Source organism: Ictalurus furcatus, chromosome 5 (assembly GCF_023375685.1).
Source record: "Ictalurus furcatus strain D&B chromosome 5, Billie_1.0, whole genome shotgun sequence".
Taxonomy (NCBI): domain Eukaryota; kingdom Metazoa; phylum Chordata; class Actinopteri; order Siluriformes; family Ictaluridae; genus Ictalurus; species Ictalurus furcatus.
Genome location: NC_071259.1, coordinates 22629728 through 22649684, shown reverse-complemented (window position 1 = coordinate 22649684; position 19957 = coordinate 22629728). Strand labels below are relative to the sequence as shown.

General features: G+C 41.1%; 1 protein-coding gene across 6 annotated transcripts in view; it reads left to right on the top strand.

Moving 5' to 3' along the window:
• The window catches only part of elavl4 (ELAV like neuron-specific RNA binding protein 4), a 73429-nt gene that overhangs the window by 28676 nt on the left and 24796 nt on the right, over positions 1–19957 (top strand). For 5 of the 6 annotated variants that reach the window (XM_053625301.1, XM_053625302.1, XM_053625303.1 and 2 more), the window contains 2 exons: positions 10227–10313; positions 13267–13507. In XM_053625301.1, the coding sequence (XP_053481276.1) occupies positions 10227–10313; positions 13267–13507 (328 nt within the window). The remainder of the gene's footprint in view (positions 1–10226; positions 10314–13266; positions 13508–19957) is intronic. The other variant, XM_053625300.1, reaches the window with a different exon arrangement.

Here is a 19957-nt window from a genome sequence, read left to right as displayed (position 1 = left end):
TACCTGCCGATAGCCGATTAATCAACCGATAGTTTTTTTATTCGATACTGAATGAAAACATAACACTCAAATTAAAAATAAACAGTACTGACTGTACCATGAAAATGTACTGTACTTTTTGAAACGGAATAAATCTATAGATATTATTATATATTAACTATTAAAATAAATATTGAAGTAAATAAAAGATATACATCCAAAATGAATCAAAAAACACACCAAGTAACACAACAAAATTTGTCAGTGGTAGTTTTTAATTCGCCTCTAGAAGCCGCTCTCGTACTGTATAATGATAGCTGACCCTTCTCAGCCACTCTCGCAACGGACACAAACCGGGAAAAACTCTCAGTGTGGATGTCTAACAATAACCAGCAGTTCCATCAATAGGATATTGGTGCCGATTAATCGGCACAACCAATCAATTATATCGGATTAACCAAGTCGATTATACATATATATATATATATATATATATATATATATATATATATATATATATATATATATATATATATATATATTTTTACATATATGTGTGTGTGTGTGTGTTTGTGTGTGTATATATATATATGCATATACTGTGCATGCATAAAAAGTCCACCATCTTGTTTGTTTTGAGTTGAATGGGTCACATGACAGGGTCACATGACTAAAAATACATCTTTGCTTTTGAATGTCTCCGTTTTCTCAGTCCACACTACAGCGCAAAAACAGCGTTTTCCAAATGTATCCATGTGGGAGAGTGTTTTCGAAAAGCTCAAAAAAAAATGCCGCCTCGGTGTGGATGGAAAGCCAAAACGTAGAGTAAAAGGTGTATCTTCAAATTTATCAGGATTAATGTGGATGTACCCTCAGACAGTCAGGAAGGTCTCTTCAAATCTTCACATGATGCACACAAAGTTCTGCCCATGATGTCAAGCCAACATGGCTGCTTACAGTAGCACTTCTTAACTTTTAAATGAGTCATGCTGTGTGCTTTAGATTAATCAACAATCAGACATATTCACTTGTTAAATCTATAACACTAACTATTAGAGATGCACCGATACTAAATTTCTCAGCCAATACCAACAACCGATTATTCAGAATGATATTGGCCGATAACCAATACCGATAGTTCTGCCTTTTATACCTTCTTTTAAATTAATAATAATTAATTCCACAATTCTGAAAGAAATGCAAATAAAAACTTTATTCTCTCCATTTCAAACAAGTTGTTTCACAGTAACTGGTCTTCTAAACAGAAAACACATTACTCTAATTAACATTAACACATTAAATAAATTCTGAAGATTAAAGTAAGATTTCTTAACTTATTGAATGTTATTCATTCATATTAACATTGACTGAATTCTAAAAAAAAATCCTGTTAGTCTCACATTCACTCACCACAAACAAAAGCACTGGCGCTTTAATTCAATGCGAGCAGCTCGGCAAAAAAGGAAAAAAGTTAGACTCGACGCCGCAACTCCCGCTTCACTGCTGCAGCATCCGGTCTAAAATTTTTAGCAGGGCAGAGATTACAGAGCTTACAAACTGCAGTTTCGTCATCATTCCACACAAGAGACATCATCTTTACACACAATGAAATCAATGTGTATTCCTGCCCTCTTTGTATCGATATGATATAATCGGCCCTGATCATCGGATGTTTTTAAATCAACCTGAAAAATAGCCTTTACATCGGTGCTTCTCTACTAACTATACAGTTCACTGTTTTGAGGAGAACGTACTGTAAGTCGCTCATTGCTATTGTTAGCTGCATTCGTTATTTGCTAACTAAAGATGTATACAGGGATGTTACTGGGGGTTTTTTTTCTCCAGTCTGTAGCTTGAACGAATGGAGGTTGAAAATGACATCATTCTTAGTTCTGACTTCCGAGGTAATTTGAACACAGCATATACTGTATGTGTCTCGTGTATGCCTTTTAAGGAACAGGTGCGAGGGTAAGCTGCTAGTTTAGTTCCAATATTGACCATTAAACTTTTTTCTTTGGGATGTTTGAAATGAAATTATCATTAAAGGTTCAGAAACAATATAAAACACTTGCAAACTGCACCTTTAAATACAAACTTCTGAAATAGCAGTGCATATGTTCTTGTCAAGTGGGGGAAATAAAGCTAGTTACAGTGCATGTGTGTGTGTGTGAAGCGTGAGCTAGTGGAACATGGCAGAGAGATGCTGCACAGGTGCACCAGCGTTCTGCTACCTGCCAAATACCTGCAGCCATGTCAACAGAGCACCTGGAGCTGACATAGCTTAAGCCAAGTGCACACACAGACAAAATTTAATACACAAACACACACACACACGTGTACATGCAGATGCTGTAGCTACAACCCAGCGGCCTGGATGCCTAGAGAGAAACTAAAGCACAGCACTCACATAATCTTGTGCTGCGAGCTGTGCTGTGTAAAGCAAAGATTCCCCAATGCACCTCCAGCAAGGTCACCTTTACTTCAACAGAGAGAGCTCCCTCACTGCTAGTGTGACACACACAGCGCTGTGTGTGTACTAAGAAAAAAGAGGAGTGGTATATAAAAATAAAGTCAATGTGAGACTGTATGAAGAGCGTAGCCATGATTGGCAGATGAAGGCAAGGCCATACGCTCTTCCTTTTGATCATGAACCCTGAACATGAGCCGTATTTCCTAATAACACAATGCCATTGACAGAAATAGCTTCAGATCCTCTCAGCTATTATGCGAGACTAGCATGCCATCTAATGAGGCTTTCTCAGTAACATCAAAAATTCATGCAGTATTAATGGAGGTATGGGCAGCTAGTGTTAAGGCTTTTGGAGTTCTTGCACACACACTGAAGGAAATGAGCACAACCGTGCACTACAACAGCAGCAACATAATGTTACAAAGCAGCCGGAAGTTATTCATTTTCAGTGGAAAGCTGGCAATTTCCAGCGACAGTATGGGAAGTGGCCATTAAGACACAACAAGATTGATCAAAACATAATCTACATTTTGGTATGTCAAGTCCTTTATGCTTGTAACATAGGTAGCAGAAATCAGGAAGAGCAACAAAAACAAAACAGAAGAATTTGTCATTGTAACTCTAGTAGAGAGTGTTGCTCTGTATGCATTTAATACACAAGCATTTCCCGTCAGAATTGTATTTTTTATTGGAAGTAATCGGATCAAATGGGTGTTCATATATACATTTTGTAGCTAGCTTAAGTGAAACCATGGCAACCAGTAGTAAACTAAAGATAGGACTATCCACAAGCTACCAGCGTAGAGAGATTTGAGCGACATGAGGCGAAAAATTACAGCCGGAGTTAGCGCAGCATAAGGCATTGGCTGGCTAGGCAGGAGGCCAAAATCTCTCACATTTAAGCTGGAAGCCAGAGCAGCGAGCCACTGGAGCCACATAAATTCAAGTGTCGCATCAAGATGGTCACCAATTTTCTGCTTGCCTTAGTGCGGAGCTGGGAAGCAGCCAGTTTCCAAATGAAGTCAGCCGTCCCATATTGGACTGGACCGGACTGGACTGGAGGGTTTTTTCCTTCCTTTGGGATGCTGTCAAGAGCAGGGAATGAAAGGTTATTTTGGACCAAATGTGAGCACAGTGAAAGGGTGCATTGACCAGAAAACAATTAAACAGTTCACCAGATTTGTAAAATAAATATTCCACAGAATCATCCATTAGGTTAGATATTGTGATTCGGATGTAACTCACTATGAAAGTTCATTTAAATTACACTCATCGTCCACTTGAATAGGAACACATGTATACCTGCTCATTTATGCTCATTTATCCAATCAGCCAATCATGTGGCAGCAGCACAACGCATAAAATCATGCAAGAGATTTAGTTAATTTTCACATCAAACATCAGAATGGAGAAAAGGTGTGATCTGTGTGACTTGAACCTTGGCATGGTTGTTGGTGCCAGATAGGCTGGTTTGAGTATTTCAGAAACTGCTGATCGCATGTGAATTTCAGATACAACAGTCTCCAGAGTTCACACAGAATGTCGCGAAAGACAAAAAAACATTGTGGGGGAAATGCCATGTTGGGTAGAGTAACTCATATAATCACTCTTTACAACCGTGATGAGCAGAAAAGCATATCAGCATGCACAAAACATCGAACCTTGAGGTGGATGGGCTACAACAGCAGAAAATCACATTGGGTTCCAGTCATGCCAGGCAAGAACAGGAATCTGAGGATATCATGGGCACAGCCCATGTTCAACTGTCCAGTTTGGGTGAGTCTGTGCTCATGATAGCATGAGATTCTTGTTCTTGGCTGACAGGAGTGAAACCTGATGTGGTCTTCTGCTGTTATAGTCCATCCCCCTCAAGGTTTGATGCGTTCTGTGATGCATTTCTGCTCACCACGGCTGTAAAGAGTGATTATATGAGTTACTATATTCTTCCATTCTTTCATTGTCCTCTGACCTCACCTATCAGCAAGGTGTTTCAGCCTGCAGACCCTCCGCTCACAGGATGTTTTTTGCTTTTCGCACCATTCTGTGTAAACTCTATAGAGAATATCGTGTGTGAAAATCCCAGTTTCTGAAATACTCAAACCTGGCACCAACAACGTTGTTAAAGTTAGACACCTTTTCTCCATTCTGATGTTTGATGTGGACCTTAACTGAAGCTCTTTCACCCGTATCTACATGAGTTTATGCATTGTGCTTCTGCCACATGATTGGCTGATTGGCTAACTGCATAAATGTGCAGGAGTACAGGTGTTCCTATTAAAGTGGACGGTGAGCGTATGTATAATTAAGCAGGATTGTAGTAGCCTTATAACATTGTTTGAACATCCTTGCTACCACATTAGCCATGTTGTCAGATTGGGTGCTAATTCACCTCTGTTGACGAGGTGCAGGAAAGGTTAATTTAAGGTCAACATGGATCCATGCACAGCAATCGAATGCAGCCAGGGAAAGGGAGAGAACGTGAAAGGCGGCAGCTGGCTGGATTTAGGGTATGAGAGTGGGCAGGGGTAAGACACAGGTGTCTCTCTAAAGCTGTAGCCCAGAGGAAAAACACAGGCAGTGCCACTGATTCTACCAGTCTCATATCCTCTCTGCTCTCTTCTTTTATTCTAGCATCGTAACCTCTTCTCCACTCTCATCCTCGCATGTGCTTCACTCCCACCTCCTCACCTCTCCTCTTTTCCGCTCCTAGCTGTTTCCCTCCCCTGCTGTCTCCCCTTTACAAATGGATCATATTCTAAGAAACTGTTTGTTACATGTAACTTGCAAAGATGAAATAATCTAAGACAATCTGTTTGAAGTCTATACTTAGCTTATTTTAATAACCCAAAATGGTCTCAAAGTGTCCTTATTATCTATTTTCTCCATTTTAAAAATGACAACCAAACGAATGGGATTTAAGTGCCTGATGATCCATTTGATCCGCAATTAAACACTTGAACAATCAATTATTGCTTCCTCGCCAAATTATTCTGGTGGCAAGAAAATATGCTTCATTTAAGTTTTGAATTCATGTAATGAAGATTAATTCCGCCTTCATCACATGACTTGACATTTTATTTTGGGGGGGGACGGACGGACGTGAAAACATGTGTTGGGCATATTTCCTTAAAACTAATTTTAACTCAAATCATTACAATTATGAGTCTTCATAAAATGAGAATAGGAATTGTCACTCGGCATGTAGAAAGAAGGACAGGTCTAGAAAAAAAACCTGGCCTGGCCACAAAATTCTTCTACATATTCAAGGATCGTGCATAATTCAGTCACCTGAAACCATATGGGCGTGAAGTTCCTCCATCGGGAGAAAGAAAGGTCAGAGAGATTCCGCTGAAAATAATTTGATTGCGACAACCTGACGCATCAAAGGAACAGCAGAGACACAAAGGCAGAGAAAACGAATCAGAGCCGGGCCAGATGCGCAGCTGCTCCAGCCTGCTCCGGCTTAATGAGACCTGCAGTAATGTAAGAGATAATGCAATCAGGGTGTGACACTCTCCCGGCCTCCGGCACGCAGCCAGAGAGACACAGAGATTCAAGCAGGAAGAGAAAGATGAATATTGAAGACGGATGTTGAGTTTAAGTACTTTATATAAAAAGAAAAACATTTATAGTAGTTAAATGAAGACAGACCTGCCAACCCCGAAGAAGACTACTGTGCGGTCCTGATAAAGAGTTAAACAGTAAAAAAAAAAAAAACATAACAGTACATTTTCGAAACGGATTTTTTTTTTTTTTTTTAAATACAACTCGCTACTTTAAATACAACAATGTCTCTGATAGAAACCGTGAACTGATTCCACACAAATGACAATGAAATTCACGATCTCATCACGATCTGCAGCGACTCAAAATGTTTGACCTTGCCTGCAGTGATCAGCTTTGTAAACAGTTTCTAATGGTCAGTATCATTAAAATGATTAAGTGGTAGATATAGCATATCAAAATTCTGGCCCTTTTTTCTCTTTCCGTTCTCTTCCTTGTGCCATTTTTGGCCAAAAAATGTTCGGCGTCTGAAATATTCCGGCGCCTCCTTATATCCCTGTGTAATGTTAGCTACATCGAAAGTACATTGATAGATTTTATTTCACATTGGCTCTAATCATTCTCCGTTCACCTTCAGCACATCTTTTGGGTGGGAAATTTGAATGGGGATGACTTAGATGAAGATGGAGATGAAGGTGTGGGGCTTCCATGCAGGTCAGTTAATATCTGAGAGTTAATATTATATTACAGTATGTCCGTTGGCTCATTCCATGTTTTTTTTAGGGGGAATGAAGAAGACTGCTATCATGGCGTACTTTCTGAGTGACGAGTCGTACTAACAGCGCTTCAGTGTTAAAATGTAGAGCTCTTACGGAAAACGCGTGGTCGGCAGGTCTGTGAAGAGATACTTACATGCTGAACCATTTGACTAGACACTCTTACAAAAAGAGAACGGAAGAAAGAAATCCATTTGCTAAAGTAGATGCTGATCGAGCTGAGCAGCCTCAATGCTTGCCGTCTCACATTAGCGCTGGAATTGATTAGCCGGAGCATCTGTTTGACCCTGCAGCCAGGAGGAGGCGTCCCAGAGAGCTGAAACGCAGCGATTAAAAATTAAAAATCAATACGTACATAGAACTTATCTGACCTGTTCTTAGGATAGAAGAAATGTATAATGCCTCAGACCTGAATCGGTTTGGACAGCTTAAGTTCCCTCTGGCATTTCAGCATACACACACAAGCTCAACTTCAACCTCTGATAACCCACTGAAGAACTGAGCTCCCAGCTGGTTGGATGCTTCTCCTTATTATTTATAGCTGCCGTGAAATGTGATTTTAAGCACCGACATTTCAACAGCTTCCAGCTGAATCGCAGTACAGATGGTTATCTATGGAAGATATGTAATCTGCCTTGTACTGGTAAATTACTTTGGCGAATATTCTCCTCATGCACCACCTCCTGTCAAAGGATGGAAAAGAAAACGTGAGTTGAAATCACGGCACGTCAGCCAGCACAAATAAATCGGAGGGCTTGCAAAAATAAATAAATAAAAGAAGCCAATTCACAGACTGATATAAATATTCTTTTCTCCTATTCTCTTTGTGTGACTGTTCAATGGATTAGTTTTTCAGCGAAGACTACAGAAAGCTCCAATCAGTAAGAGGTGCTCCAATCACTAAAAGATGCTCCAAGTTGGCCTCCATTTTGTGCAAAGTGCACATCACGTCACATCACACACACACACACACACACACTCAAAACAATGTACTTCATTGAGCTTTCACTTTGGTAAGTCGGGTCAGATGGGTGAGATACGACTAGGCTTGGTTAGTTCTGTTGGTGATGGTGATGTTTAGTCTGTTACACCGTGCACCAGCAGGTGGAGTAAAGCACGAGGATACACAGAGCGAAAGCTGCTGCTTACCCCTTTAGGGCTTGATGCGACATGGCTACAAAAAAACTGACATTCCACTGACACAAAATGCTGTTGCAGACGTTTGTAATTTCATGGTTTTCTATCGATATCATGTTTCACTGACATTGTGTGTGTGTGTGTGTGTGTGTGTGTGTGTGTGTGTGTGCGTGAGAGAGAGAGAGAGAGAGAGAGAAATAAAGATCATAGGGAGTGTGTTAAAAAATGAGCTGCTTTATTGCCCTGAAATTGTAAGTAATATTTTCTGCTAACTGTGATTTTCTCATATTCTGATTTGCCTATTTAAACATTATGCCTCCCAGGAAGATGCATTTTAAGAAGGAATTCAGTATTGTCGAAGCAAATTGCTTTCCAGTATACTGCCTTTGTATTGTGAATCTTTTCATAGACCTACCATGCAAGCTGGTTTCATTTCAAACTCGCGAGCTTCCATTTTAGCAGTGCATGCTTTAAAACGGTGTAATTATTGCTTACTGAGGTCCCCCCCCCACACACAAAATGATATTTTGATTTCTAAGGCTCGAGCAGTCAGCTCGTCACTTCCCCATAATTCGCCACTTTCCAACTGTTAAACAATATCAGCCTACACGTTCTTCTAGCGATGTGCTTTTCTTAATAAATAGTTACGCCTGGCCAACTGAAATAAAAACGCGTGTAGAATAATGTCAGCGTGGTTGTAAATCACATTGTGGAGAAGTGATAAGGTTTTGTAGAGTACTGCTCAGCCCTAAAAAAAAAAAAAAAAAGAGATAACTGGAAACAGCCTCGATAAGCAATTATGTTAAACACCTATCCACTCATATTCATGCACGCTTGTTTCCATGGCATAATTATGACGGACAATAGCAGATTAGCCGACGTGTTTCACCGTGTTTCTCTCAGACCGAAAGTGTGTAAGTGTGTATGTGTGTGTGTGTGAGAGAGAGAGAAAGAGAAAGAAAGACAGACAGACAGCAAGAACAAAAAGTATCGCACCATTGTCTCATGTTTGACAGTTTGAGTCATATAAGCTTCGAGAAAAGGTCAGTGAAAATAGAGATTGAATTCATTTATAGTCTGTCCTCTCCCTCCTGTTATCTAAGGACATTCATCTGTCCCGCACAATAACCAAGTTCTTTTTAGACCCTTACGCTGAATGATGAACGATGCACAATGCAGGTTTGGTGCATCACTTGGCTGCGTCATCGCTGTTCTCACCTTGAAGAATTCTGCATGTCTTATTTGTAGTTATTAATTGGTTTTATATAGATAATGTGTGGTAGAGGCCTGACCAGAGACTGATCAGTTCTCTTTAAATTCCATTGAATGTGCACTATGTTTCATTACCATAGCAATAAGAATGTGATGTCATACCCTGCGGTCCTCACTAAAACTAAAACCAAGGTGGCATGTAAATAAAATTTTTTTAAAAAAACCAACAACACACAAATAAACAAAACAAACACCCTTCGAGCTGGACTCCATTTCAAATTAGCGACCTCAGCTCCTAGAGCCTTTTATTCCCCCTCCCCCCCACCCCCATCCTCTCTGCTATCCTCTCCTATTTCCCACTTTAGCTGACACTCCATTTTTCTCCCGCACCTAAAAAGCCCAAGCATCCATAGCTAAGGCTTAAAAGATGAGATGGCGCCCACTCCTCCTCCCCCTCTCTGTCTAATCCTGAAGTGTGTCCTCCATCATCGAACGCTGGATGACTCCCATTACACTCCTCCACCATCCCCTCCATCCGAGGGAAAGGTCAGGTTCAGAGTCCTTCTCTCCTTCTAAATTGGCTGTTTTTCGCTGCCCGATTTCCGGCTCCGGCTGTGATTGCGGCAGCCCCGCTTTGGTTCGTCTCAGGCGTGATCTTCCACAAAAGGTCAGCTTTGTGAACCTTGGGGGGTGGGGGGCTGCACAGAATTCTGGCTTGTATGTTAACATGACTCAAATTTTCTTCATATATATATATATATATAGTAATAAAGTAATACTAATCCTACCATTTTTAATGTGCAGTATACAGTGTGGAATCTGTTCGATTTAATAGCTGAATAACTAGCATTTTCTAAATCTGCTTTCTGGCTGCAGCAGCCACTATAGGAGACACTTCTATCGATTGAACCGAATTGAATCAAGCCAAATCTCCACTTGCATTGAATCAAATAATCCCCACATATACTCCATTACAGAGGTGGCGCCGGCGAAATTTCTTCAAGGTGCAAAGGAAAAAAAGCCGCCTGAGTGTTTTAGTGTGCCTGGAGACCGTCAGGGCTGGCTGTGATACACAGTGGTTTGGTATTAGAAAATCGAGGCCTGTCTGAATATTGACCCTGCCCCCTACCCCCACCCCCCTCCCGTAGGGATCGACAGAGACTCAGTGGCGTCAGGCAGACTTGCCGCAGCTCCAGGGCTGGGCTGACAAGGGACTGCTGACACAGCCAAAGATGGTAAGGAGACTGCCACCCACTTACTGCCATTTTTACCACCATTCCTGCGACAAAGGCCTCGCACACTGTGCACCAGGGATAGTAGTAGTGTCAAGGGTGCTTTGTGTTTACAGTAATATAGTGCACATAGATGGTGGTAGCTTTTGTGTAAAGTTTGCTTCACTGTATGTGTTGTGATTGCAGAGCTTGTTAAGTGTGTAGTCTTACTGCTCCCATTTAGACATCTAACACACCAAAGCACATTTAACGCCATAGCTGTATTTGCCACGGTTCTGCTTGATTTCTATGTGTGTTTGCTTTTCTAGATTCATGTTCTTTTCTTCCTAGATTTTTGTTGACGAAAGGCATGAAACTTGCACAAAGCTAGGCACCGCCTCCGGGCCACTCTAATGACTGGAGAGCATTACCAGTGAAAACATGTATTAGAATAGAGCCTGACATTTCAACATCCCCACTAATAAGGCCATTATAGTGCACTGGTTAAATGGCAGGTAGCACAGGCACACTGAAACGCATGCGTTCATTGTGCTAACACACACACACACACACTCAATCCAAACACCTCTGTATCGCCTTGGCTCGGGGACATTAGTGCTGGTTGAACCTGTATTTTTATCCCCATCCTGACATTCTTATGTAAAGCAGAGTGGCAGAGCTACTTTCCTTCCCACACACACACACACACACACACACACATACACACATTTACGCATACACACACATACATACACACAGCTTGAGCGAAGCGACACAGCATTCAGGAACAGTCGAAAGATCTGCCATTGCATTTGCAGAAATAAAGGAGTGTAATCTGGGGCTGGTGTTCAGCTGAATAAGAGGCAAGCTGATGTCTGTCCTCAGGCTGACACTGAGCCTTTTGTGATGCCGCAACCTTCCTTTATCACTGGCTGCCTTCTCCTGAGTCTGCCTCAGAAAGCACATCCTGACCTCCACGCAGATGCCATTTGTAAGGAATGTTCTGCTGTTGGAGAAGACGTAGTCTATACAATATATTATATAATTTACTCCAGAAAAACATGGAGAAGTGTGAAAACATGGGAGGGAAATTGTAGCATTTCTACACTGTAGTGAAAGAGAGCAAATGTAAGGCTTTAATTTGATTTAATTCTAAAAAATTTTTCCTATTTATATCCTTTTAAAAAAAAAGGAGGGGAGCAGACTAAATAATGCCCCTTTAACCCAGACACACACACACACACACACACACACCAATCCTGTCCTGCTGCAGAGGTGACTATTTTACCACTGTGTGCGTCTCTGTCGCACTACTGTGTGCATACTGTCAAGAGCGTAATTAATATTTGCATCCTCAGAGCTTTGCATCCTTCGGCCTGCAAGCATCATTTTGTCATATTGGAAATTGCGAGGATGTGTGTGCCAAGACAAAAAATAAAGGCAAAAAAAAAAACCATGTCTCAAAGGATAGCCCATCAAATTTGCCGTATAGTCTTATTTTTTTCTAGAGTAATATCAAAATAATAATCTTTAGTTAAAGAATTTACAGTAGTGGAAATTTGATTAACTTCGCTTTACATTTGTAATGTTTTAACATTTCAAATTGATGAGACATTTTTTTTCTGTTTTGTACAAAATTATTTAAAAAGTTTATACAAAATATGAATACTGGCCTAGCTTTAGACTGCGAGGACAACAATTTTATGCCTGTTTTGATAAGAGAGGACAAAGTCTCAGAGTGCGGACACAAAATCTAGCTTGTACAGCTAAAAATATCAGCCACTGTATTTTAGCTTAGATCTCAATTTTCCCCTCTTCGTTCTATTATTTGCCACGTTTGAATCTATCAGCACAAGGCTGAAACAGCATTAGGATGTTTTCGGGGTTTTTTTCTCTCTATCTCTTCGCTTAAGATTTTAGTCTGAAAAGCAGGGCTGAATATTAAACATGGTTGGGTAACATCCTCTAGTGACAAACAGGTTGAGTTCACCCACGTGTGATCAGTGTTTGTTTCTTTTGAGGGGATTTTTTTTTTTAACTGCATTTTAGTGATAAACGAAATGTTTTGACAGTGACGGCTGCCCCTGTGAGACCCCGTGGCCGGTTTCTAAAAAAAAAACCTGTCACTTTAAAACACCCAGCACACAATGAGAAAGTCACCACGGCTCTGTGTTCATACAGTGTGCAATGCTGTCTCCTGGGGTCAGGATCTTTACCATGGAAAGGTGCGAAAGCTAAACTGAACCCTTCCAAGTTTTCCAACACTTCATAATTGGTTGTTTCTAAGTAATTCTGACAGGAGAGGAAAGTTACATGCGTCAGCCCACAAGGAACTGACACTACTGTAACCACCCAACGCCACACAACAAAACAAAAAATTGATGACTGATGAAATGAAACATACACACGCTCAGAATCCTGAAAGAAAAAAAAAACAAAATTGAAGGCAGAAACGAGATGCTTCTAAAGCGCCATCTCCCTCAGGGCCGACATGATGCACTTCTAACACCTGCTCTTAAATGCACAACTGAACAACCAGCAAACATGTCACTCTTGCTGTCACACTGCCTAGTTACAAAACACAGCCAAACTCAAAAAGAATCACTGATAGATAAAGCGAAGAAAAGAAAAGCCGTCTAGCGATTCAGGGATGTACCATGTATACATAAATCTCCCGTGGAAAGCTATGCTCTTGGTGTGTTGAAGTAAAATTGGTGGTAATAGTGGTGATAAACTGTATTAGAGAAGGTTAGATAAATAGAAATGCATTTCATTTGGTTAAGCGGTTGGTTGATGGTTTCTGGTTGTTGACAAAACAAAATTGAAAGTAAGTACAATTTATTCAAGATTTCAAGATTAATCTGTATCTGTGTACTCAAACCCATTAGAAGTGATGTTTTAGTTTAAGCATGGGCCTTCTGTAATAAGAGCGACGGCATCTTGTTCCCCTCGTCTTACCTGCATTCCCTCTCCACAGATAATCAGTAACATGGAGCCTCAGGTGACGAATGGGCCGAACCCGGCCACAGCCAACGGGCCATCGAGCAACAACCGCAGTTGCCCGTCGCCCATGCAGACCAGCAGCTCCAACGACGACAGCAAGACCAACCTCATCGTCAACTACCTGCCCCAGAACATGACCCAGGAGGAGTTCCGCAGCCTTTTCGGCAGCATCGGCGAGATCGAGTCCTGCAAGCTGGTCCGCGACAAAATCACAGGTACTGCAGGAAGCAAAGATGAAGGCATGTGGGAGAAATTGATGCAAGGAACTGACAGAGGGTGGGGAAGTGGGCGTGAAAGGTGCCAAAAATAAGGGAAATACAAGTGCCAGTCTGTGCTATTGAAATAAAAGCAGTCGAATCCCCCTCAAAGTGTCCGTGTAGGTGTGAAATGGAGGACAGCCTACTGACGCTTCCCAGAACAGCAGATCAAGTAAGTGCTGAACACAGGTGATCGGGGAAGCAGCGCTGAAGGTCGGCTCTCGAGCAGGGTGCTGTAGTTAGCCGTGTTTCATATTGCGCAGAGCATTGGTCCATGATCTCAAGGCTTCCTGCTGCTCATTACACTGTAGGGGCCACACGTTTAAGCCCTCAGAGAGAGAGAGAGAGGACACACTGGGGTATGTAAGCTGCACTCCCCTGCTAATCCCGCACTAGTGGCCATGTGGGTGGCACACAGATGGATGTGGAGGCTGTGAACAGATAATGCCAGATAATGGCTTCCATTTTATATCCTACTTAGTGACACTTTGCTCCAGATAATCTCATTAGACCAGGGCCGGGCCTAAAGCCACTGTTTTGTTTTGTTTTTTAACAAAAAGAAGGAGATGGGCTTGAAAGAGGGAGGGGGAGGAAGCTGGTCATAAATCCTAGGAAGAAACAATCTGATTTGAAAGCAAACCAGTGTTGTGGGTCATTGGTTTCATTGGCAAGCAGGCAGACGGCCGAGCATCAGTCCTGAGATGGCACCCCTTTCTGTCTCCATATTGTTTGAGGATTAATTTTTAATCACATTATTACTTTTTTTCCCAGTCCACACTATTGTACCATTTAGGGTTTTCATGAAGTATAACACCTAATTTAAACTTAAAAACCAATTTCCAAGTCCTTCATTAGGACTGTAATACTATACTTCGCTGGGCTGTGGCTCCAGGCCGCGTGAAATCCTTTTTTTTTTCTTCTTCTTTTTTTTTTTTTTAAACTCTGTTAATGTTTTTGTGCTTTTACTCGCCGTTTTATATTAAGGTGTTTGGATTTTTACATTTTATCCCCTGTAACAGCAAAATTAATATATTACAAAATACAAAGACATCATAAATCTTAATAATAAAATCCAAAGTTTAAAAAGATTACATCATAATCCATTTTAATTGTTATATAGTGAATTTAACTCTTTTCCAAAAACAAAAAAAAAAAAGATCTTGGATACTGTTAAGTGAAATTGTGAATGTGTTTGTGCTTTGATGAGCAGCGTTCACTGTTCCTAGGGCAAAGACATCTTCTCCAAAATTCATGCTTGTCCATTCTTATATCTAAAATCTGTTTTTATGTTTCAAACCTTTGACTCCATCACTGTTCCGTGCATGCATCGGGGAAATCAAACAGCACTAGCACTGCATGCAAATAACACAGATCGAGCAGTTTCTCAAACACCACTTTTATTGCTACACCTCATCTCATTTCAATCACCTTCTCTTATGTAACAGTGGCGATCCATGTTCAGAAAAGGAACATGATTGTTTTATAAATGCCACCGAGTGATAATATTGAAGTAAGGAAGCAACTATGAAGCGATAGGAAGCCTCTGTGCAGTTTGTTTGTTTGTTTGGGTTTCTGAAATAGCTCAGAATATCACAATGCATTATAAATACTCTCATTTCTGCCACATTCTACTGTTAGAGATCTGTGGCGCCAGTCTCATGGGTTCAATTTCCAAGCTCAGAATTTCAGACTAACTAAGCACCCCCCTTTTTTTTTTTTTTTTAGAAATATGACTTTATGCTCAGGCTGCTGCCAGAATTAACTACACTCTCAAGGTTATGAGGGAGAGAGAGAAATATAAAGTGAGAGAAAGGGAGAGTGGGAGTTTGAGCATGGATGGCCTCTGTGCTTCAATGTCAAAATATTTGACCAGATCAATATTCCTGTGCAGAGTGCTTGACTTTCATCTACATGCCGCCGATGCAAGCAAGAAGACATTCTTCTCTGTTTTTCAAAGCACTTTGACATATACAAGAATCCTTTTTACAGGCAGTTCAAAAGCAGCCATGACGGCTCTTTCGACAAGGTGACAACAGGCAGGTCTTCTCCACTTTCTTCTCCTTTCCCTCGTTCCTGTCAGCTTTGATGAGACACCAGGCAGATGAGTTAACTCTAGCTACAGCTACCTTTCTTGCTCCCTAACAACCCGGCCAAATGCTGCCCACTGAAGTGCCAAGGAAAATTGTTTACCCGTCTTCTTTGGCACACACACACACACACACACTTGTGCACACAGCTCTCCTCTAACCAGCTGGCTGTGCATGAAATAAACCAGGGACTCCAGGCCTAATCTTTTATTAAGTGCCAATATATAGGTACAGAAGACTGTATGTAATTGTACACGCACGTTTCATCAAGTCCTTCATTTTTTTTCAATCTATCAGCTTAACCGAATAGTAAAGGAAATGTTTCGTGAGCTGCATCAGTTGTTAGGGGCAGTATTTATTCTTATTTGTGTATATTTTGTCAGCAGAAACTATTTTAGCCCAGCGTTAGAGGTAGAAAAAAGTCATTACAATGAGGATTTGTTTAAGCCCATGAATAAAACAGATGGCTATGCTGCTAACATAGTGCAAAGTCTTTGTTTTTAAAGGCCTGAATCAAGCATGCACCTTCCGCCAGTGCTGCTGTCTCAGCTCCTCTCCATGGACTACTAATAAAAGAGCTAAACACATATACCATGTGAAGAGGTTTCTTATAGCCTATGCTGAATCTTCAATGAAAACCCTTAATGGAGTATGTAAATGTGTTTGTAGGAAGATTTGGGCTTGGGCTGGTCGGTAGAAAGGACACGAGAGAGACTGATCTATGGGTTTGGAGAGTACTGACTAGGAGCCACATTTTTTTTGCTTGCATGCATTTTGTCCATAAATAAGAATGTGCTTGCATTTATAATGATAAATCAGAAAAAGGACACGTAGTTACGTCGGGCAACTGATTGACTGCATCTGTGATTTTCTGTCTCAGGAAGAGTGTTAAAATGAAAGTCCTCTGTTCGAGTTCTGTGAGCGGCAAACAATTACTGTGCAATTAAAAATGAAAAACTGCTCCTTTTGCTTTGTCTCACACTCAGGCCAATGTTCTATCGTGTCCCCTGAAAGGGAAAATCGAATAGCACACACACCCTCATCCCCTTTGATGTCTGCTATTTCCCTTCATTGTTTTCCCATTCTCACTCAATCCACAGGCAACATTGGCTGGTGTTTAATGGCTTGGCACACAAAGTGATGCTCCCATCAGTTCAGTCTGTATTTAACACTTATGTAGCTGACATCAAACAGCCTCCTACATTGTACATCTGCTTGTTCAGTTACATGTCCGACTCACACACCGAACACCACCGCCATCTGTCGTATTACTGACCTGAGTTCAGCGAGTCCAAGCAAATTCTGAGCGCCAACTTGACCTCCAGCTGATCTTGGAACAGTACAGAGTATCAGTCCCAGATTGGTACACTCCACCTGAGTCAATTCTTGTGCAATTACCTGAAGAATACCTACTGGAGAAGTAAAAATGACCTCCATGTTGCAGAATGGACTCTGTCGTAAGTGCTTTAATGAGCAAGAGACTAAAATAAAGCCAAAGTGACTATACAGAGAGCTACTAAGGATAGATGTTTCACAAGACAGGTGTGACAAAAGGCAATGCGAGTTGACGCGCCGTAAAGTGGAGATCATGAATATGCGAATTTATTCTGGAAAGACAATTAACGTGATGCCTTGATGAATTCCAATTTCAGCAAAGCGAGAGCATGGGGGAAATGTGTAATTGTTATTCAAGCTAAAAGCATCCGAAGCCAATTTACATTGTCTGACAATGAACTTTTCTTCACCGTCTCATTTCCTCAGACGAATGGCACAAGGAGAAGAAATCAACGTTCTATACCTGACATTTGGCTGGGGAAATAACGAGTGATTTTCCCACTGCGTCACAGTGTAACTAAAACAGCATACAGTATTTAGGATCATTTTAACTCGACGTGCTCCTCCGCCCAAGCAATATCAGCTTGTTTTGCTTTTTGCAAACAGGGCTTTTTTTGTCTTAGGCATTATATAAGGTTAATATCTCACAGGCACGAATATTTTCATTTCTGTCAAAATACTTTTATATATTTTGCTCATCTGCTACCAGATGAGAGTTCTGAATCATACAGCTGTTATGTAACACTATATGTTTTAAACATACACCATATCAACACCAAAAATGAGCATCAGCCCATGGATTATTCTACAGCTCACTTTCCACATCACAGAATCACGTGGGCTTCCGGGGAGCCTTTGGAGCGGCTGCCAGCTCCGTCATGTGCAGTCTAACATTGCTTTGTTGGGGTGTCCCATATTCGCTGCGCTCGGCATTCTCCCCAAACACTCATCCATTTCAGACGGCCCACATACTTTGGGCTGTGCACCAAGTCGCCGTAGGCTCCAGCTCAACGGGGAGAGGGAGAACCTGGGGGCGGGAGGCTCCTCCGTCTCCCAGCTGTTCCACTAGCCTGGCAGAGAAAAATGCTGACAGCATCCTAACAGTATATCCTGTTGTGTTTACTGGAAGAGGACTGTATATTCAGAGATGTGTAGGATATTTGGCAGATAACTGGTTGATAAAATTGATTTGAACACAAGAGCATCCAGTTCCTGTGGACACATCATTAAATACCGGTCTGCAAATATATATATATATATATTTTTTTTTTTTTGTTATGCAAAGTATTTGGTTATATAAAAGCTACACTTAAGGTGCAACACGGAACATCAATCATCAAACAAGTTTCACGGATCACCACGGGGTGGAGGTGTGATTATTTATGCAAAACTATTAAAAGAATGTAAATTTAAGCCCAGGTTGCAGAAGAAGAGCAGAACCCACTCGCTGTTACAACAGCTCTTTCTGTGATTGCACTAGATCATGCAAATGTACTAGGTTTGGTGGAAAGAAAAAAAAACTTGTAACCTGTAATCAGTTACGCTAAGCAAACAAGTCTAATCCACCAACGTAGAACTGTTTCATTTAAGAGAGGCAAGCAAAGAAATATTAGCCTTTAATGAAAATTCAATCAGAAGATACAAAGCTGCTTTTAGCTTTTGTCTGAGAAAGCACTTAGCCAGCCTTGAGTGAATTATGTAGCTTATGTAGCATGAATGGGCTGAATTAAAGCCATTAGAGCTGATGATAAACAACATTCATAATGCAAACTTATATCATAACACACCGCATTATCTAATTACACTCCACTCAAGCCTTTGTCTCCTTTGATAGAAGATTACTGTGCAAATTAGAAAAGTCATAAATTCATACTTAACCGTCAAATTGAAGAATGAGTTCTGATTAGGCATAAACTAATTTATTTTCTGTCTTCTGTCCTGTTGCTAATAGAACAGAATGGCTAGAAAAGGGTGAGACGTCTCGGCAGAAAGCAGCACTGTCCCTAGATGCTGTTGCAGCAAGGGCAAAATGTCAGGCAGGGAACGCCAGTGATACATTTGTTTTGACAAATCGAAGAGGCTTTTTCTCCTTTCCTTCTTTGCCTTCCACATCCTAAATCTGACAAAAATTTTAGACTGACCAAACACATTTCATTGTTGCATAGCCAGGAAGCTTCATACCATCAAGGTGAGTTAGCATCAGATGCTCACAGAGCTGTCACATTTCTTTTCGCAGAGTCGTTCTTCCTGTTCTTTCTCCAGCACAGATACCAGATCCTGCACCGCCACCTGACTCAAGTGAAAATACATAACATGGCTGCCACAGAGTTTGAGAAAGAGGAGATTGCTGGAGGCAGTGTAGTGTTTAACTCAATTTTTTATCTCATTCCCAATCAATGAAAGCACTGGACCTTTAAATGATGTTTCAGCCATTTAAATCATTCAGACCGAGTTTGAAATATTCAGATTTCCAGTCTGGCATGAAGATTTTGAGAGTAGACTGCCATGCTACTGGAAACACAAATTACTCAAATATGATACATTGCAATAGAAAGTTGGATAGTGCGTGCAAATATACAGTAAAGAACACTCAAGAAAACAATGATGTGTTTGTGTGTGTAAAGAACGCAGGACACCTACCAGACCTCATTTTACATAATGCAGATTGAAAGGGGGTGGGGGTGGGGGGAGGGGGCTATATAAATGTTTAGTCGCAGATCCTTATTGTCATCCCGAAGCATCTCTCTTTCTCTCTAGATCATTTCCTAACAGGACACAAAGCAAGAAGGACGCACAGGGAGCTGCTGCTGTTTCCTCTTCCCCATCATACACATAATCGGTAGTGGTCATGGGTGACGAGGACAGCTGTTCTAAAAAATCACAACATCGGCTCAATGATGTCACGTCTAATGAAAACAGCTCTCCGGATTTTACACATAAACGCCCTTTAGTATTGGCATCTGCAACAAACAGAACACACACACTG